The 22,334-nt window shown below is 42.9% G+C and overlaps 1 protein-coding gene across 1 annotated transcript in view; it reads right to left on the reverse strand.

The window, feature by feature from the left end:
* Positions 1-15,652, reverse strand: part of ARHGEF26 (Rho guanine nucleotide exchange factor 26) — a gene marked incomplete at its 3' end in the record, with an annotated part of 57,286 nt that extends 41,634 nt beyond the window's left edge. Inside the window, exons 1-5 of the mRNA XM_082003577.1 lie at positions 14,301-15,652; positions 12,750-12,789; positions 10,622-10,767; positions 4,619-4,675; positions 84-244 (exon numbers count right to left, since the gene is read on the reverse strand). Of these exons, the coding sequence (XP_081859703.1) occupies positions 84-244; positions 4,619-4,675; positions 10,622-10,767; positions 12,750-12,789; positions 14,301-15,350 (1,454 nt within the window). The 5' untranslated portion in view covers positions 15,351-15,652. The remainder of the gene's footprint in view (positions 1-83; positions 245-4,618; positions 4,676-10,621; positions 10,768-12,749; positions 12,790-14,300) is intronic.
* Positions 15,653-22,334: the final 6,682 nt, after the last annotated feature.

A 22,334-nucleotide genomic window follows, 5' to 3' on the forward strand; every position in this document is an offset into this window, starting at 1 on the left:
TAATTACTAAATTTTAAATTTAAATTCATAATTTTAAAAATGTGTAATTTTGTAAAAATTTAGAAATGCATTGCTACACTTACTTTTTGCTTGCTTCATAAACATCCGTGATATTGGAGAAGAGGTGATGGCTCTCCGTTTTGGTCATTGTGAGGCTCAGTTCCCTGGAATTTTTAAACATCCGTATCAGAATCTCCAAGCTCAGCAAATAAGAATGCTCAGAAGATATCACTTCAAATATCGCCTGCGAAGTGGAAGGGGGAAAGAAAAGACTTACTATTAACTAGGCGCCTTTTTTTTTTTTTTAGTTTAAAAAAAATGTAGCAGAAGGGTGCAAAGAAGAATTACTGGATGTAAGCTGGAGATTAGAACATAAACATTCATTTCCATGATAGTTGCATCACTTACTTAGAAATAAGTGATTTAATACTAGAAAAAAGACTTTTTTTAAGAAGTCTACATTCAGACTTTTTAGCGCAGCTGCAAACAGAGAGTTTGAAGACAAAAAACATGAACTGTGATCACTCCCCATTCATACTTCTGAGAGGTGGGGTTTGATTTTTTTTTTTAATTAAAAAAAAAAAAGTCTGTTTCTGTGGTCCGTTTGGAAGCTTCCTATCAGTCATACTACTGTTGACCAGCCAGTATTTGCTTTTGCTCTTTTTAAACAGAGGCTGCTAAGTGATTTACTTGAAAGCGTTCTCGGGTAACAGAACTCTGATTACCCAAGCATCTGCAGAAAAGCAAAACCCTTTCCAAAATTCAGGTGTCAGTCATATGTCAGCAGTGGTATCTTGGTCACTTTTAAAGTTAGGAGCAGGCACGTGAGAAGCCGAGCTATCTGCAGCGGGGACAGAAGCCTGGCGGCAGAGCAGACGGGCAGGGGTGGCAGCCACTGTCCCCTTTAGTGATTAGCGACCAGACACCAGACCAGCAGACTTCCAGTACGTTCCCTCGCCTCCCACAAACAACTGCCCAGTTTTATCACCCTACCACTTGAAGAGCAGCCGCTGTAACTTCCATCAGCTGGCTGACATACAAAGCAAACTTTCAATGGACTCTTGGACTTTGAAATCCACGTACTTGTTCCACTGGAAATTTTAATCTCTCATGTAGAAACCTACTTCGCTTTTAGACATCCTTTACCTCTCTAGGCTTTATTCGCTATTAGTCCAATACAGTTTTTGTACATATATACCTGGGGAAAAAATAATTTTCATGAACCCTTTTGTTGTCATGAGCTCCACCACGTCACATTTGTCATCAGTGCTACCTTCCAGGCATTACTAACACAGACCACCACCAGAGGTAATGTAACTGTTCTCAATACAACTGATGTTAGTACTTGCATGTGTAATTTCCTTAGTTATTTGCAACTAACTTCTCTAAGCATTCTCAATCCAAAGCGGAAATAGATACTTTAAATGCAACAGTGCAGATCTGAGTATTTAGAAAGGCTAATGCCCATGGCTCTGCAAACACTGAGAGAGAGGGTCTCACAGCTCACAATCTACGAGGAGTTCATTTAGTTGGCCTCATGTCTGTGTGCTAGAGAATCCCTGCTCTTCCATGAGCAGGTATAAAGGCAAGGGAGACTACAGGCAGGTTGAAGGCAGTCTTCCTGAATATTCACAACTGCCAACCAAGACGAACCATACTGGGGAAAAAACCCCACAAAAACTGTGAAACATTCTGCTGGGGACATTTGTTCCTAAAATTTCTTAAAGAGTTCAAGTCTAGTGAACTCTGCTGGTGTTACTAAGGTAAGCTTCTGATCAAATACAATCTCTCTTGGGTATCCCGAGTCTCAGTGTTCTCAGACTGTGCCTTCAAAATTATTCTTGCCCTTCTAAAAAGTCTTCTTCAAAGAACTGAGATTTTAATAACAACAAGTTTTGGATTTCTTAGAACAAAACAAAAAAAATCTGCTTTAGCTGAAGCCTTAAAGGTTTATACAATGCAAAGAAGATATATCAACTCCACAGAAAACCTAGAGCGCCATTATAGATACAAGGAAAGGAAGTCCAGTGTACAGATCAGTAGTCTCTCCGTCTTATTACCTACCTAAAAAACTGAAGGGATCAGGTGAGATACAGCAGCACCTAGGTAAAGGCTACAACATACTACATGTTATTCACAGGCGTGAATACTGCTGTGCAAGAAGATATGTAAAGGAGATGTTTAAAATAATGTTAAGTGGCCTGCCTGCCAACTCCATCAGCCTCGAGAATCTAGAGAACATATCTATCTATCTATGTATCTATACATATATATCAGGCAAACTCTGGCAGCAGATCTACCTACTGCTTGGCTAACAATGTGCGGAAAGGTGCCCAAAAAGGGCATTTTGGCCTTTGCCCAGCAATTACATTTCCATTCTTCAGTCTCACTGTACTTCTCCGAGCTGTGCCCACAAAGAAAGGGTTTACCTAAGGAGTGCTGTAGAGTTCCGTGGCTAGTTGGTTTCCACCCAGACATTTTTCAACACAGACAAATATATATGCTCTCTTATTGTTTTGAAAGGGTTTTGTTTATGCTTTGACTGAGAACCCTCACAGACTTCTTCCAGTTTGGTGACAAAAGTCATTAGTATAATCAGAAATAAATGAGACAAAGAAAGATACTTCCCTTCTAATGTGTAAGGAAGGCAGTCATCTTACCATGACCCAAAGACATTTCAGAGAATAAAAAATAAAAAAGGATTAAGAAACAACCTTGACTTTGACATTCAGTAACTACATCACATTCAGAGGCTGGGGTGGCATTTACCAGGTGCTTGCTAACAGCATTTCTGTATGACATCTGAAACCATGTTGTGGTTAATTTGCATTACATCAAGGTAAGCAGATGTTTGAATCCTGATGGGACAGTAAACACTTAAGCGGGCAGATGCATACTGCAGTTTGTACACACATACACAGTTAAAGAGTTTCCAGCTTGCAAGAAAAGAAGATCTATCAAAAATTATTTTAGTTCAAATCAGTCTGTCTATATGACATTTTCTTTAGACAAAAGATGCAGAGATCCATCTTACAAATGTGTTCTGAAAGATGGGATGTGTACGAATGCATTACACTGTTTGCTTTACACCTCGACTAAATGTCATTTTTCTGCAGTGACAATATGTTATGATGGCAAAAATAATCTAATAGTCTCTAAAAAGCTATTTAAAGAATAGATAAAGAATAATTGATAAAAGGCAATTTAAAGGACATACAGCAAAAGCACGACTTGGTAGTACAACTACACCTTAAGAATATTTATTGAGGCTCCCGCTGAAAGAACGGGCCTCTAATATTCATATTAAAAAAAACCCTCCGGCTTGAAAACATTTTTGGTAACATTAAAGACTTTACGTTTAAAAGGCATCTAAAGAACGTGTTCTCTTTGAAGGGATGTAAATGTGACTCCAGGAAACATAGACTAAAGGCTCCTAAAGGATACGACTGAAATAAATGCCTTGTGTCTCAGAGCTTCCCAGCAGGAGACAACAGAAAAGCAGAACACATCACCTGAACTGCCGCACAGCCTCTTCCCCCAAAAAAGCAAAAGAAGATAGCCAAAGAAATGTAGCATTATTACAAAACTCAGCAAACTATCGTCTAAATCTCATGTATGCAACATGTTTCCATATTTCATGGACGAACAGAACAGCTGTAGGTCATGCAGCTAAATTAATATTAGAAGCTTGCTATACACATCTGTGAACTTCACAGAAAACCCCAGTCAGGTCTCACTTGTCTACATTCACTGAGGTATGTCCTGAAGTGAAATGAGGACATTGGAACAAACTACCATGCCAGGTAATGCTACAGTGTTTCTACGCAAAAAAACTTGGTTTTTTTTCCTATTAAAGGACATACCTCAAGAACTGCAGGTATATAGTTGGCTAGGTCAGGCTATTCTTTTCAACACCTCTCATTCATTTTGATATAGCCCCTGTAAGTAAGGAAGGAGGGTAAAGCAGATAAAGTGGATGAAAAGAGCAAGGAGGAAGAGGAAAGCGGAGAAAGAGGACAAAAGGAGCAATGGGAAAAGAGAGAGAAAAGATAACTACATCAGTAATTGCTGCTGTTGTCTGAACGCTTGACAGCATAGATGCACCTACTCCATTTCAGCGTGAAAGGAAAAAGGTTAGTTACACCGATACACAGCGCTCGCAATTCAGAATTGTTCACAGGATTAGTTACAACTAAGGGGCACTGTAAAAAGTTGGTCTTTGTTCTCACTGCCTTTAAAAATTCATTCACCACCTCCTACCCTCTGGGAACAACAAGGTTAATTTTACACCTTCCCCAGTACAGCACACAAGCAGTGACTGTCTGCTGCTACTGAGTAGCCATCAGCCAGGCTACATCTGCCGGAGTGAGCATACCTAGGAACCACTCCTCCAGCAAGACCCGCAGGATGCCGGCAGGAGACCCGCGGCAGGGACATACGCACATCAGCAATAGACACATTTTGTTTACTTATTCTCCCTGGGGAGAGAAGACACTTCACTCTAGGACAGGAAGCAGTGTGATGAACTTGTCTCCTTATCAACAAATAAAGAGTATTGTATCAGGCATGCAGTGCATCCCTAAACAATCAACAAAGAAAAGAATGTGTAACTTAATACCTCCTGTCTTTTTCTTTCTTCCTGGCCGATTGCTTCTGATAATCCATTCTTCTTTACCTAAGGAAAAGAAAATTAACAGCTTTTGTAGAAAAATACAATTAAAAAACCAAAACAACCCAACACAGAATTATCAAAACATTTAACTAAGAATTCAGCTAAAGAATCTGTCCACTTCAGAAAGACAGCAATGAACTAGCAAAAATGAAAAAAGTCAGTAACGTCCGACATTTGACTTATCAGAAGAACTAAATAATTTCATTAAAAACTATTCCAGGACACCAGGACACACACACAAAACTACTGCAGCAAAAGCACACACAGCTGAATCATGGTCACTCTGCACAACCTGCCTGGATTTTATACACAGAACCATGAAAAGTGTTTCCTCCTTTCAAGTTAGATTTCTTGACTGACATACATCACAAGTTTTGTCTCCTGAGCTGGCCTGAAAAATCTTAGTGTCTTCATTTGTTAAACCCACTTAAAGACCTACACAAACTGCCTAGACAGGTACTTTGTTGGCCAAAAAATTATTCTCGAGGAGCTCCAGCTTCACCCTAAATAGACGTGGCAAAGTCCTGAGTAAATACCCCTGTATTTCTACCCGCAGCCCTACAATGATGTCTCTCCCCACTCTGCACCCTATGGCCAAGCCAGCCAAGACAAGTTTGCCCCAGCTCTAGAAATACAACAATCTTGAACTCCAGCCATAGCCACAATTTCCACAGCCTCAAGCCACATGCTTAGCTACCAAATTCCACACCAGAGACCACTGAAGTTTATTTCCTGGTGCAAATCACATGCATTATGGTATTTAACAGAAGAAAATTTAAAAAAACCCCACGAACAAAAAAACAACCAACCAAACAAAAAAAACACCAAAAAACCACACAACCACAACCGAAAACCAAACCACAAACCAGAAAGCAAAGCACCAAGGATGGACTCACTTCATGCATTTCCTAGAGGAGTGTTAAACACAGGACCTCAAATCAGGAGTCACCTGTGTATGGTGTGCTGGACCAGCGAAGGGGAAGGAGGCCACTGCACAGCACTACTCATGTGGAAGATACTGTTCTCTCTGTGGAGCGGCAGTATGTCACGGGACACAAGACCGAACAGATGCACTTCCATTCTCCCATTTCTCTTTTAAAAAGTCTTCTCCAGAAGCTCCAAAGAACTATCATCAACAGCTTTCCCTTCTTACTCTACTTGTTCCCTGGAATTCTAAAGGATACATTATTCCTCATTTCGTTGCTGCATACCAGGCACCACAAATCCGGACAGCAAGCTCAGGAGTAAAGACGGCACAACGCTAAGAAGTGCCACACTTTGGTTTGCATGTACACAGAGTATATTCACGCATGTATATACTTACAAAATTAATATAAATATTCCAGTGCTTGAGCAATTGTTCTTTTGAACACAAGTTATAGATTCCTATGTCACCACAACCACACACTTCTGAACACCAAGCAAGAACTAGATGCCTTTCTATTTAACTATCTTTCAATCAACAACCTGAAAGCTTTAAAGCGCTCACTGGGAAGTACTATGTCACTTTTTTCTGGATGCAGTGAAAGACTTTTCTAAAAATACGCTGACACAGGAAATACCTATGAGCATATCCAAGAGATTTCAATGCTTCCTGTTAACACAGCAACTGCAAACTTCCAGTGAGGGCAGTGCTGCAACTGCTGTATTCATGTTCAAAAAACTGTAGCTGTGATTCGTGACCCTTATTTTGCAACATATGGGTGCGTACACACAAAGTACACAAACTAATTCATCACATAAGCAAGTGTCTCAACCTTAAATTCTTAATCAACGGCAACACTTCCAAATAGAAAGAGGCCCAAATACGGAGACCGTTTTTGGCATACACTATAAAAGAAAGTTCAATTCTTGTTTATGAGGTGTCCAAAATGTTTCAGCTGAAGTAGCCTAAAAATCACATTTGTGATACTATGCAAACAAAAACTTAGCATAAGCTAAGAACATAACCAGAGACAATGGAAGAGGCCCAACACTACAGCTACTAATGTCTCACTGTCACACTGGACCGCTTTTTTCCAGCAACTCAGTTATGACTGATTCAACCAGGGAGACAAGGAGGAAAGGATGAAAGAGCAACAGGTTAGCTCTGTGGTTATGTACAAGAAGTTTCTCCAAATTAAGAAAGTGCTGCAGGGCGGGAGCTCACCAGAAGTATTTCTTTGAGAAATTAAGTGCTTGCACCATAAACCAAATGGAACATAAGCCCTTTGACACCGGGAGAGAAATGAGAGCTGATGCAGAGATTAGACCTGAAGATCCTTGACAGAAAAAACAGGTAGTTTTTGTTGGATACCACAGAGAAGAGGCAGCCATGGGAAGGTGACAGTGTGAGTGGCTCAGTAAAGCAACTTGCCGCAGCTTTTCAAATGAGTGAGAAAAATCACAACCGTGCTTGTTCCAAACCAGAGAAAGAGATGATCAGAAAAATGAAACACAAGATGACCAAAGTTTGGGAAGAGTTTTGGATTAGAGACACAGCAGTTGAGAGAACATGCAAAATCTTGATGTGGTGCTACATAAGTACATTGAACCTATTGGGCATGAAATGGAGAACTTGATGCTAAAACACCTATTCAATACTTCAATAATTACGAGCATTACCCATGCTATGGGACATCTGTTTCCAGTGCTAAATCTCAAGAATATTTGTAAGAGTCACAACAGCATTGACAGTAGTAACGGAAAATGAACATGCATCATATTCTCCAGGCTGGAGGTTAAGAACAGACCTGGGAGAACAGACATTTAAGTTCAAAGTCCACTAGTCAGATGCAGTGGTCAAACTCTGCAACAGGTTGCCCAGGGAGGTGGCGAGGTGTCTCCACCCATGGAGATATTAAAAACCTGACTGGACAGAGTCCTGGACAACTTACTCTAACTGACCCTCCTCAAGCAGGGGGACTGGACAAGATGATCTCAAGAGGTCCCCTCCAACCTAACCGATGCTGCGATTCTCTGCATGCCAAATAATACACACTGCCATTATCCATACCAACTAAAGGCTGCATATGTTGGAAAGTACATACATCTAATATAGTGCACAAGTTAGTATCGCTGCCTATGATCTGCTAGCAATTCTTCAAGAATATCAACAGATACTTTTGGAATATATTTGGGAAATACTGGTTATTCTCCCTAAATTAAACTTTTAAATTAGCAGCTGAAGGTTGGAAGAAACAGAGATAGTAGATAAGGTAGCTCTTTACCTAGTCATCTGCTTCACTATTGCTAGCTGTCTAGTCTGTAACAGGAATCTGAAGAGGAAGAGGGTTCAAGAGAGGAATTTGAAAGGAACTGGCTTTAAACAGCACCCTATTTCAGAGTCTTTAAATGTTCTCTGAAGAGCTCAATCTGAGTTTCAGATGTGTGCGTACACTGCAGGAAGACAGACACACACCCTTTTTTTTTTATTATTATTATCATCATAAAGGATTTGACAGTTCCATACATGAAGGTTTCACTACCCCGCCCAACCAGAAAGTCTAGTCTGAACTGCATCAGCTTTTGGGCCTTGTGGCCCAAAAAAATCCTGCAGAAAGAGCAGATTCATTCTGCTGTCTTTCCCCTCGGTTTCCTAGCATAGTGACTGCTAACAAATACCATAAACATATTATTCTCCTTCTTTCCTAATGTATGTTGAAACCCAATACTTCGACATTTTCCAGCTGACTTCCTGTTACATTTCCACACTCACTTTTTAATACACATTGACAGCATGTAATTTTTCTATATAGTTGTAAACACAGGCACTATGAGATTCAGATTCCCTTATTTTGTTTTCACAGTGCACTACCTTTTTCCATACACTCCCCGCTTCCAACCTTGAAAAATCAAGTACAGACTGAGCAAGTTCGCTGTGCTAGAAATCATAAAGAACAAGTTGGTTTATACAACTGTAAGCATGGTACAGGAACGGTTCTCTTACTGAGATGATCCTCATACTACTTCGGTCTCACGAAAAATCAGTGTTTTTGAAAATTATTATTATTCCTGAATAGTATTCCTTCCAAAATACCTCAGCTGTTGAACATTTAATTGCTAGTTTGCCTAGAAGGCAGAAAAAACCCACAATTTGACTTCATTATAAACAAACTTTTTTCAACATTAGGCAAATTAACTACATTTAAAGTACTTGATTTGTTGAAAAAAATTCTGAAGCAAATCTTTTCAGAACCACATTGTCTTGCCTTCTTTGTAATTATTGAATCACAGGGATTCATTTTTCAATACCTTAAATGGCAAAAGGTCATCAACATCTGTACAACAGCTCTTCTAAACAGACAATGTAAATAGCCTTAGAAGATCTTGCTGAGACTTGATAACTAATTTATACACAGCCAGTGGCCTCAATTGTCAAATATTCTAGGTGATCATGTCATGTAATAATGCCACATACAGAGATGAGGTTCTACAACATTCTACAAGTCGCATAAACAAAGACCAAAAAAACCCCAAACCCTTCATTTCAGGGATATCCCTCCAGAAGCCACAAAAATGATCAGAGGATAAAATTAACCACAGAAACACAGAATTTTTACCATTTCTTTAGTCTCAAAATCATGCATACAATGAAAGCCTGTAGAAATATTGACTAGTATCACTAATTCGCCAGCTTATTAGCAGGGAAGCTAGCAAGATTACGTACTGATTAAAACAGCTGAATTCTGCTTTGTTTAATGACGCTACTAAGAAAAAGCCACTGCAGATGCTTCACAGACTGTGCTAAGCGTAGCATACCACCATCTGGATACTCGGCTTTTTTAAAATGGTTTTCATTACATGCAGTCAAATCAACTTAGAGTTGGCTTGCAGTCATTTAGAACAATTCAGCAGAAACTTGTTTGTAACTAACTGAAGTTTTTTGTTAGTATAATTCACCCTTTTAGTGAATTCACACACATTTTCCTCTTTTTTTTTTTTTTTTAAAGAATCAGTAAAGTTGCATCTTTGCCAAATACAGGACCTTAAAATGAGCTTTCTTGATTGCATTGCCTTTTATGCAAAACAAAGACCAGTAATTGAGCAGGACTTCCATATTGTTCTTAAGAAATGAAAAACAAAGTTTACAAAAAAAAAAACAATGAGCAGGACTAAATCTTATTTAAGGCTTGGTCCACACCACTCCAATTTGTTGAAAGGAACTACAGAGCACAGATTTCACTCTGAGTTTACATGCTGTTAGGATTTAAACCTGTCTTTTCAGGCTTCCTGACAGCACCTCACTGAGAACAGCCACATAGAGCGACATACGTTAGTGCAAACCATCACTCTTCCAAGGACCTGCACCAGCATGGCTGCCAACACCCTGTGCAGGCAGGGCCTAAGCAGCCATCTCCAGCGACTGTGGGAAGTACAACATCAGGGTCTTAAATTCAATGTGAAAGCAAAAGAAACATCCTTGATTTTTTTTGTCCAGCACAGATTTAAAAAGAAAAAAAACCCCAGAAACAGAAATGTATCTTAAGGCATAAGATTATGAAATATGAATACTTTTGCATTTCAATGTTCTATTTAATTTCATCTTAAACTACATTGAAATTTTTTTTCTTAGTAACTTCAAATCAGACACTCTAACCAGTCTGTTGTGTGGCCACATGAGCCTAAAAACACCTGTGTTAGAAAAAGGGAGGTGTCAGGTAACCAGGGAAACTGATTCTGGCAGGAGCATCAGTCTACACCTACTAAAATTGACTGAGAAAATATGATTTATGCTTTAAGATGTTGGAGTTACCTTACCTAAAACCTAAACAAAAGATAAACCGAGACCCCAGGATTTGGATTTCTAACATCTGAATAATTGCAATATTCAGAGACACCTTATATTTTGGAAGGGAAAAGAAGATGACAAACTTGACCCAAAAATTCCAGTAGCGAGTAAAAAGACTTGCTTCAATACATTCTTAGATACTCTGTCTTTGTCTGGCTGTACAATGATTAAATACTCACAACAGACAGCTGACTCCACGTTGATCTCAGGGGCTTATAGTGAAAAACAATCTTTTCATCTGATTTCTGCTCTCGGGGCTCAGACTCTTCATCAGAATCGATGTCCAGAGCTTTTTCTTTATAGTTCTGATATAATACAGCGTTTTCTAGAAAACAACAACAGTATGTCATTAATTGCTAGAAAGTTAGCTTAGTTGCTCTCATAAATACTGTAAGTAACATTTAAACAATGAAAGAAACCAAAACGTCAATGTGCCGCTCACAAACTCCACCAGACAAAGATAGCATCTTATTTAGGATGGACAATGGTGCAGTACAGTAACAAAGGATCACTGTACCATTACCAAAAAGATCCACACTGACTGAATTACAGAACAGATGTGTCCTTTGTCAAGAAAAAACAGAAAACAATTTTTTCTTCCTTGGTTTGCTGTACAATGTTTCATAATTAGCCAACAATTTAAAAACGGAACAAGCGTTGTCAGTAGAGCAGAGTCACTAATCTGGAGGTCTAGCTATTTCAAACTACAAAACCATTATGTCCACTACCCATGCCAACTTTTACTCTGTCAGCTTTAAATGCCCTCTTCACACTTCACCAAGAGAAGGAAATGATGCAAATTTCAGGATTTTGAGGTCAGAACTATTCCAAATAGAAACTTCAAAGCTTGCTTGAATAAGCATGAAGCTTATGAACCTTAAAACAAAATACACTCATTATACATTTCAGTGCTGCCAGCAATAATTCAATAATATCAATGGCAAAGAAACACAGGTGTGGAGCATACCCTTTCCATCTCCCAACCTCCTTGACTACACATCCGTTTCAAAAGGAGACAGAAAAGGATAGAGAAATTCAAGACCAGAATAACCTACAGACAGATTAAGCTGTTAAGAAAGCAAGCTCTAAAAGGTACTTTAGAGATGGGCCAGGCTTTGGACAATATCCAGTTTTCCCCTACAAGAGAAAGGGGAAATAAGTGAAAGGTCTGGCTGCTCCACACACAGTTGCAACTCCTGAGGTCTTACGCTGGGCTAGGCGGATCTGTTCCACCTGCTCGGACCATACAGCCCTGGCTGAGTATTACACAAGGTTTGGCCTTTTATATTTGTTCTTTGGAATGTGTCTATATAGTTTATACACTTATAAGACAGAAAATTGTGTACAGTAACTGAATTCTGAAATGCATTACAAAGTTATTAGTTGGGACCAGTCCAAGATAAAAGGGAACCACTGAAAGAGAATCTATAAAACGTCATTAGGAGACTGCGAGAAAAGATGAAGAGTAAGACAGGGGGTGATGCAAATAGAACAAAGTGGAGAGTTTTGAAAATAGAAACAAGAGGGAAAGGAAGGTAACTCAGCAGCTGAGATGACCTTAAGGAGGCATTAAGCAGAGAAAGGCCAAGAGAGTAGCAGTTATTATAATGAAACTTCCACGGACTTGTAGCCAGAATTTTTTTCTTGTTGAAATATCAGGAAAAGCAGCAAACTTGGCAAAGCCCAGAATTAATGAGTAATATAAAAGACCAGATACATGGACAGTGTTTTTCTGACACTTCAACTGGAAGCCCAGGTAGCAGGAAAAGGACTACAAAGTCAAGGAATTTACCCCAGCACCCCTGCCTTAGGAGGAAAAAAGAGAAAGAGCTGCATGAATCATCGACTCAGAGAGCAACAATTCAGGTGCCTGCTGCAAGTGATGACCCCAAACTCGTAAACTGATCCACAAAACCTACAAGCTACATCTTGCACCTGAGAAGAGTCACAGGGAACAGGCAGGAAGGCAGTCCCAGCTGGAGGAACCAGCCCATCTGTGTAGTTCTACAGAACTGTCAGGGCTGCGGCAGACACATTGATCCATCCATCTTTTAGGAGGGACAGGAGTTTAAGTTGAAAAGCAGCCCTTCAAGCAAAAACCCCTTTTTAGCCTGCCATTCTACAGTCTTCAAAATAGTCCCTAAAGTATGTCTAGCGCCAAAATTATGATTCCATACTTTAGTCAGTTTACTGAAAAACAAGGTACTTAGTCTTTGACTTCATACAAAAGAAGTGTGCAACATGATCCTGAAGTTCATTTCTCTCGTGACCGAGCACATTATCAAGTCTGCATGGAAAAGGACTTACCTTCCCCATCAAACGTCCCTTGTCCTTTCAGCATTTTCTTCTGACAATTTGAAGAGGAAAGAGACAGAAACACATTAAAAGAAGAATGCAAAGTAACCAGCAGTAACAAGAACTTCTATTTTATTTGATACTTAGGCATCAAATTAACAGACCCTAATCTATAAACTGCGGATATTGGACAAGTATTCATGAAAACATAAAAACAATGGCTTCATCACAGAAAGTGAAAAGCTAGTCTAGTTTTCCTTCTCTCCTGCATTGTTTATATGTATATGTCCCAAACGCTTCATTTTTCCTACATTTCAAAAGCATAGTATAGTGGCTACACAAGGGTTTAGTGAACTCCTAACTCTGTCACTGGGCTTTTCTACGAGGACACAAGGTACACGACTGAGCGGCTGTCTCCTTCCACATTCTGCAGAGAACCACCACATTAAGTATTTTGTAAACTAATGTTCTTAGACCAAAACAAACCTTTGAAATAAAACAGCTGTTTTGGTGCAACAAGTGGTACGGTCTAAGTCGTCTATTTTAAAAAATGCTACTAGCAAAAAGAGCTTTGTGTGTAAAGACAGGACAATGTCATGTCCTCCTATTTTAAACATAACTTACTGTTAGTCTACTACCAAAACTAAACCAAACCACCTCCCTACTCAGCAGTAATTCACAATTCGACCTATTACTGTTTCACCATTTGTAGCATTTTCACAGTAGTTTCCATAACCATAATTTTTCCTTTAGCTGAAAATTGTCATAAAGCTGGTAATTATTTTAATAGCTACAGCATTAGCCCTTAGCCTGGAGTACTTCATTACACAATTCCAAGCACTCCACAGAAATCTACCAACATATCTTTTAAAAAGTAACAAATTATATTTAAAGTGAAGGAAACACGAGATTACAATACGATATGTTCATGAATATTTTCAGTAAGGCTTTATAATTTAATCCAAATACAGTAACATTCAGTATAAATCTACTACTCCTAAGGGGTTACAATCAAGAATTAAGAACAGGCATTCCCCTTTTACTTGCAGGCATTAAAATTAAATGACAAAAAGATACCTGAAGTGGCCTCTATCAGTTTAAAAATCACACTCTGATTTTTAAAAATACTTTAAAAGCAGTGTCTCAAGTGACTAAGGGAGGAAGTTCATTTTTCTGTCAATCTATCAACTCTAGCATGCAGACTTTTAATTAAGTCAATGTCTCTTTTTTCCCTGTTTACTGCTTTCTGGGACATAGGTTTTAAAGCACCAATCTGATTGTGAAAGACGCCCTCGATGTGCTGGGGAATCCAGCAGCAAATTTAAGCGTGAGGCTGCCATTGACACGTTTCTGAGCTGCCCAGATTTCAACAGAACTGCATCCCCGAAGCCTCCACTTCACTTTGAAAACACCACTTGGAGTGATCTGTGGGACCCATCAAAACTACGAAAAGTTTTGTGGTAGCAAAAAGCAAACTGGAAAAAAAAAAAACCACACCAGGAAAAGACAGATTGCAAGTGACACTCCTGTGTACCCTACACCACTGAAGTCAGTGCAACTTACCTTTATCCTCCCCAGGCTCGAAAATTTCTCTTTATCTTCAACAACTGCTTTAAGCAAGGGCTGGGACATTCTGTTTTTTTTCTTATAATTAGAAGAGCTGTCGAAGTCCACGCCGCTCACCACCGCTCTGCGGTAGGACGTCGATCTCAGGCCTCGCCTCAGGGTGCCTGGGCTGTCCAGGTCGCCCTCCGCCTCCTCCTCAGCATCGGCCGACGGCACGCTGAGGCCCTCCACCATGCTGCGGGCCTTCAGCACCCTCTTGCTCGCCTCCGCGTTCTGGCTGCTGCCTTTGCTGGTCACCCTCGTTTCGGAAGCCAGGCCCTTGGGGATGATCTGCTGCCTGCCCACTTTGAGCGCGGCGGGGCTGTGGGTGCTCAGGACCATGGGCTGGTCCTGCGGGGACGCGGGCCCCGGAGGAGTTAAGCTCCCCAGCTGCTCTGGGGACGTCGCCGGGGGAAGCACGGGCGGGCCCGGCAGCACTCTTTCTGGTATTCTGGAAAGACGGCTGCACTGCGAGGGCAGCGCGGCCGCCTTGGTGCTACTGCTGGCGTTTCCCGCAGGCGAGGGCTGAGGGCTGGCTGTGGAAACGACCTGCTCCTGCTGCGGTGCCGGTGCCGGCCGGCTGGGAGTCCTCAGGGGGTGACCCCGCTGCCTTCCTGGTGAGGCCGTGGTGCCGTTGGCAGTAACCCCGACAGAGCTGCTCGCGACCTGAGCCAGCAGCTGGGAGGAGCGCTCAGGAGACACCGCTCCAGGGACCGGCGGCCGCACCTTCCCGTTGGACACCGATCCCATGCCGGAACTGAAAAACGAGGGGCCTCTCCGGAGCGCTCCGCTGCCCGGACAGGCGCTGACGGTGCCGGCTGGCTGAGTGACGGTGAAGGTGCACCTGTCCTCCACGGGGAAGTCGGTGAAAAGCACCCCGTTGGGGCTCTGGTACGACTGGGGTCGGGGCTTGCTCCACGCGCGGGGCTGCGGCCGGGGGGTCGATCGCCTCGCCCACCACGGCGCCGCCTTGTCGTCGGAGAGATCCGCCTCGCCCTCCCCGTTCATCGCCCGCTCCTCGGGGCCGCCGCGACCTCGGGGCGGCGGCAGCGCCTCCTGCCCGGCGCCGCTTCCCGCCGCCGCCCGCTCCCTGCAGCTCAGCAAAGGGGAAGCAAACGGCACCGCGCGTCAGGCCGCGGCAGCCCCAGGCGGCGGGGGAGGGGAGAGGAGGTGCGGGAACAGCCCCGGCGGGCACCCACCCCCAGCCCGCGCTTCCCGCTGGCGGGCGGCGGCTGCCGCGGGGCGCCGCTCCCACCGGCAAGGGGCCCGCGCGGGACCGCCCGGCGGCGGCGAGCGGAGGGCCCGGGCCCCCTCGCCGTCCGCCCACCCGCCCTAGCCGCGCCCAGGGCCTCACCTCATGGCAGCGCCCCCCGGGGGCGGGGGTTCGGCCGCCTCCCCACCCCACCTGCGGCTCGGCTGCGGCAGAGGGCGGCGCGGAGCGGAGCCCTTCGGCGGCCCCGCACCAGTCCCTGCGGCCGCGGCCACCGCGGCGCTGCGCCGGGCTTGCCCCACCACGGCCCGGCCCCGCCGCCGGGCCCCTCCCCTGCCCTCCGCCCGCAGAGCGCGGGCCAGCGCCGAGCCGCGCAGGTGGCGGCGGGGGCCGGGCTGCCGGCGGGGCGCGGCTCTCGCAGGGGCGGCCCTGGCGCTGCCCGGCGGCCCTGAAACGCGACCCAGGCGGAGCGCCGCGGCGGGCGGGTCAGCGCGGCCTTCGAGGAGCCCGGGACTCGACGGGAGTACGCGGAGGCACGCCTGGGCGAGAAGTCACTTAATTTACCTCAGTGGTAACGCGTGTGGAGTGTGGGCAGGACCGACATCCAGCCCAGCCTTGTGGACGGAGCAGCAGTCCAGCCTCCAGGCGCTGGGGGCCTTTTTCCAAGCCGTGCAACTCCTAACGATGACAGCCCCGGGCTTGTCGCTGGAGGAATGCACGAGTACCGTCCACACTGGGGAAATGTCGGACTTGACACCTGACGCGCGCCCGTGACAGCAGTGGCGTGCAGCCACGCCGCCCATGAGTGCCGCCTGCGCTGTGCCAGGCCAGGCGAGGCTCGCACACCTGCTCGTAGCTGGAGAGAGCATTGGGCTTGGCCAGCTAAGCCCGGTTTACTGTTTGCTGAAGAAGAGCTGGGGAAAGCTGGGACCAGGAGCAGCTTTTTGTGAAGAAAATGGGACATAAACGGTGAATCTGCAGGGAATTCTGACAAATTACATCGCCCTGAAAAACCTGTGTCTGTAAAAATGTTGAAACTTAACTGTGACTTTGCTACATCATGTAACTTAAACATAGATAAAAGGAGAACAGGATAGGTTTCAAAAAACAAAACAAAATGCATGCTTCACGGTTTTGTGCCTGCGCAGGGTGCTGCCCTGCCTTCGCCCGCAGCAGGTACCGGCTCTGCCTGGGTCCTGCAGCCCAGCCAAGGCTGCCGCTGCCCACACCACAGGTCCCTGCCCTGCCCGGAGGACAGAGCCTTGGCACCAGAGTCCCTGACATAAGTAACACGGACACTTTTTCTGTTCTATTACATTTAGTAATAATTACAACTTGCCCTTATTTCACTATCAGCTTCTCTGCAGTTAAAATTTGTCCCTACTTCTGCTGGAAAAAAGTAATGATCCCCATGTTCTAAAAGCCATCTTGTCACAGTATTTGGAGCCTTTAACAGGCGTAATTACTGAGCTCCACCATTAAATGTCACATTGGATATGAATGTAAAATATAATTTAGAATGCTTTCCCGGTACTGAATCACAAAACTGAGTTATTTGCCAGACTTCCCTGAAATGCATGAAAGATAAATGTAGGTGTGATTTCTGTCCCTGTATAATGCGTCCACTCCGGATCAGCAGAACAGAAATACCTCGAATACTTGAAGATGCTGGAGTCCAGGCCCTGCATTCACAGCCTGGGACACTGCAATCCAGAGGTTGGGAGATGGGACAACGAGGCACCAAGGGACATGCAGCGCATACCTATTTCTGTTAATCTTGGCCTTTGCTCTCAAGTTTTCTGTCACCCAAATTAGCGGTGAAACATTCAGGTCATTTACATCAAAGTGACCTTCAGGAAATGGCTAAGTAGCTGGGAGCCGCGAAAGCTTTGTTAGGCTGAACGTGTTTCCTCGCACCTGGCTGAGGGAGCACTTTGCTTTCATTACCTGCAAGATGCAAACTTGATTTCTCCACAGGTTTTAACTGAGAAAGAGGAATACAAAAAGCTTTGATGTAGAGCTCGGGCATGCAACACGCAGCAGCAACACATCATGGCAGATGCCTCGCTAGGAGCCCAGCCACCTAGGACCTGCTCAGAAGGCTTGCTTTGGGGCTGGAGACCAGCTGGGGGGTTTGTAGGAGAGAGTTTTAGGGGGTGCGGAACTGGCCCTGTGCTATGCATTGGTGACACAGGCGGTTTCCGAATGAGCCACAAGAGCTCTGTCCTCAGGGCTCAAAAAGCACACAGGTTTGGACAACCGTTCAAGTCGCTAAGGTTGGCAGGAGCAAGGGGGTGGTTCATTTCCCTGAGAGTTTCTGCTTGGCAGATGCCAAATCTTGAACCGATACTTAGGAAGTTTGAAAGCCAAGGTGATGATCGTGTTTGTTACAAGAAATGACTGTAATTAGAACAGACAAGAGAGAACTGTAACAAGGAGAAGGGCCATCATCAGATTTGATGGCAAAGCATTGCAAAGGCTGTCTAACCGACCCCCCATGACATTGCCTGAGTACGGAATTGCAGCAGAAAGGGCCAGAGGTAGCCTTACACGGGCTATAATTCACTCTGGTGCATCAACACATGTCTAATTTTGAGAGTGCAAATTTTCGAACTCAGGTTCAATAAATTAACTTGCTTATTTAAAGATGGGCACCTGCTTAAGCTCCTGGCTAAACCTGAAGGGAGAAGGGACAGAAAAAAAATTGCTAGGTTTTCAATTGTTCTCTCCAGACTTGCAAGAGTTCATATATATCACTGAATCAGAAAAAATCAGAGTAGATTAAAAGTGCTCTATTATCTTTTTAAAGATATTAAAAAATATTATTTATACTAAGCCTGTTTAGTAGGTAGTAAACTATCAGGAAAAAATTATAGAAGAAAACATAAGGAACAGCATGTACATGCACGTAAACTTCAGATGTATTAATTCTTCTGCCAGAAAGATCCAGGAAAAACCAAAATCTTACTAAGAATCACAGAATGACAGAATCACAGAATCATTAAGGTTGGAAAAAACCTTCAAGATTATCAAGTCCAACTGTTAACCCAGCACCACCGTGGCCCCTAAACCATGTCCCGAAGTGCCATGTCCACACGTTTTTTGAACACTTCCAGTGATGGTGACTCCCTGGGCAGCAAATGAAGGAAAGAAAATTAAATGAAGCAAAGCACAATGGAATTAAAATTGACAAATTTATATGTCTCACCAATGAGACAAAACTTCAAATTGCCACACCAACTTCAAACAGCCAAAGCACACAAGGAGAAGCCACAGGCTTAATCTAAAATGCTAGTTCAGTTGTCACTTAGGGTTTCACAGCCTTATGCATTAATTATAAAGAAAATTCAATGCAGGATTATTTCTAAAATTATCTCTCAACTTTCTACATGAAATTGCCAAGGAATTGGATATTGTTGCCACATATTACTTAACTTGTAAATCCTAAATATTAACAACTGAGGTAATCAGCTTTTACAAGATTATTCTCTTACACGTACCTATTAACTATGAAGCAATTAGAAGAATAATTTTTATTTCTGAACAGCCACCTCAGTGCTCAAAACGTAGCTATTAACACCTCATACAAAGCAAGGTCTCAGTATAAAATCCCTGAGGTACGTTTCTAGAAGTGAAAAAACCTGACATGAACTCAGTACGGGCAGGGAGAGCGTGTCCTTCCATAGGGCCCCTTACAGACAAGGCAGTCGCCTGCCAAGGGTAGAACCTGGAACATTGCACACCCGTGCTGCCGAGGGAAGAAACCTGCCGGTAAGGCTTTCAACCACGTCTTCGCAGCCATCGGGTTAATCCGGTTAATGACCTTGAACATTTACTGGCGAAAATCTGAAGTCAATCCACCATTTCCTAACTAGTACAAAAGACCTAAAAGCTAGTGTTAGGAATTTGCACCAAACCAGAAAGCATTTCTATACCTGCTTGCCACTAAACACTCCTTGATACCCAGAAGATTATGTTTATCATAACCAGTATGAGACAGATAGAGGTTAGAAGACATGCACAGATATTTTCAGTGATGAATGTGCTTATTCCCTGAAAATCTACCAAGGAAAATGGAGGATTATTCATCTTTTCTCCACATCCAAATCAGGAGCACACCTTTCTGCTCTGTGAAATCAAAGAGAGACTCCGGCTTTATTTATGAATTAAATGCCTGTGCTTCACAGTCCCAAATGCAGTGCTCACTGTATGCGTCCTGTAGGATATTTTTTAATAGATGGCAGGGTAATCAGCATCATAAGCTACACATTTTAGGTATACTAAATACACCATTTTCTTCTCTCCAACTCAGTACAGCAGAATTATATCTTGTCACTCAGATACAAATGAGAGATCCTCTCAAGGTAACAAGCCAGTATTCATAGGCAGTACAATTAAACACAGCTTTGGAAAGCTTTTACACACACACGCACGCACACACACACACACACTTACTTTTGTAAGATCTTAATGTGAAAATAAAATGTTCATGCAGTAACTTACAGGAGATGTGTAAAACTCATGTGCTTTCTGGCAAACAACAGAAGAGGAAGACAAATACTTGGATACTTTGTATGTTCAATTTCAAATGCATTTAAAATCTGTCATCAAGCTCAGGGCTGCCTCTCTGGTGTGTGCTGGGCTATAGCTTTTCACCCTCGCAGACACCTACAGATGTTCAGGAAACACCTCTAATTCAGTGTTTTTAAACTGACTTATTCTGTTTGCTGTATCAGCGTTTCTTAATCCATACTTTTATCAGTCCTCTCTATCTCCCAGTCAGTTTTAGGGTGTATGGAGGTGTGAAGCAAGAACGTGGGCCAGTGGAAGCTGACTGCAGCAGAAATAATTCCCGTGCATTTGCTGTGAGTTGCGTTACTTTGGAAACTGCCCTTTCCCAAAACCAGGTCCAGAACTAGATCCATGCCCCTAAAACTTCAGAACTGTGGAGACGAACTGCATCGCTGTGCGGGGTTCTCAACCCTTTCGCTGCAGCCAGCCTCCTGCCACTGGCACTTTCAGCAACATCTGTCCCCTTCTGTGCCTACATGCAGAGGTGAAGGGGATGAAGTGGCTCTACGGGAAGTGCCTAGCTGCTCTTTAATCTGCAACGACATCAACTGCATGTCCCATCTGTATTAACTGGCAGCTATGAAATATTAATAACATTCTTTCTAAGCTCTTTTCTTTTCATGAGTTTGGGCAGTCTGTTTATAGTCAGCTGAAAAAGAGCCAACTGTTCTCAGAAGATTAGTGCAAGTCTCATAATTAGCACGCATGAAGGAATAAGACTCTTACTGTCTCACAAAAACCCCACCACAACAACAGGAGTGACAGAGGTCACCGCAAACTGAAGAAAAGACGAGATCTAAGTGTGATGGAGCCAGGCCACTGGTGAAATACTTCTGTTACTGTTTTCTCCACTCTGGCAGGGAGATGAACTGCAAGGGAGTGGAGCTTCTTGCCAATGAGAGTAGCAGAATTTTACTGAAGAGGACACTTGTTACTCCAGCAACAGAGGCCATCTCAATGAGCTTACAGCCACGCCAGGGAGAAAGGGTAGAGCCTTCCGAGCTTCTCCCCTCCTCTTTCTTTTCTATACAACTCTAGACTGTGAGAGATTTTACTCTGAATAATGCTCAGCTAAATGTTAACTATAAATCAATCAAAGACAGCAGAAGATAGGTTCTTTAAATATTTCTATTTTCCTCTTAATTGTTTTTGCTGTTGTTAAAATAATCACAGCAATGGTAGAAAGTTTTGCAGCATTAACGGAAGGCTTTTAGGAGAAAACCAAATCACACTGTACTGTAGTAATAAAGAACCTGTTAATGGTCCTGGAGTATCAAAGTTAAAACAATATGCTATTTTTACTGTTAAACTGGGGTGTAGCTTGGAATAGAACAGCAGAAAAAGAGTAAGAAAGAATGAGTACCCTGGGAAACATAACTAATGACAGGTACTGCTACCTCTTTGATTCTTGTAATGGAAGTTATTAGTTTCTTGTCTACGTGATCATAAAACCCCCCTATGTTTCTGAACTCTTAGGCTGATACTTACTTGTTACCCAGATACTTTAACAGCAGCCTCTCCTGATAATGTCTCTTCATTTACCGCATCAGAAATGGCTCCAGAGATCTTCTGCTGTGAGAGAGGGAAGCTGCCCGGCAACTCCATCATTTGCAGAGGTGCTTGGGAATTTTCCAATACAAAGTATTTGAGATTTCAGTATCTTACCCAAATTTTGTGTGTGTATGTGGGATTTTAAATTTTGATGTGAAAACCATTTCCTGCCTTGCTTGAATTATATGTCCTTCTTTGCTGTTACTTTTTCTTTTCCAAAACAGGTTATATCTACAATACTTTCACTAGTAAAACTCCCATGGACTTTAATGTAGATAATTAGGTCCAGTAGGATTAGGCCTGCCTATTGTTAAAGTAGGTAATTTCTGTAAAAGGTTACCAAACTTTTTGAAAGTAACATCTGTTTCTAATTTTTGTTTGGTGAATGTATAATGAATCTGAATTTTAAAGGAGAACTGTGAAGCTGAAAACTGTGTCCCTTCATCTCCACTTTATTTATATACATTTTTTTTCCATTTTTAGGATTCCATTTACATGTTTGAAATTCTGAAAGTGAATTTCACCTCAATAATTCTAAGAACACTATTTCTATAGGAGAACAGTTAAGGAAAAGTCTCTGAAAATGTAGATACCAACTCTGTTAACTGATTACTATAGTTCTTAAGATACTACTATTTAAAGAGTTTAGCAGGAAGATA

Source organism: Phaethon aethereus (assembly GCF_964289735.1).
Source record: "Phaethon aethereus genome assembly, chromosome: 9".
Taxonomy (NCBI): Eukaryota; Metazoa; Chordata; class Aves; order Phaethontiformes; family Phaethontidae; genus Phaethon; species Phaethon aethereus.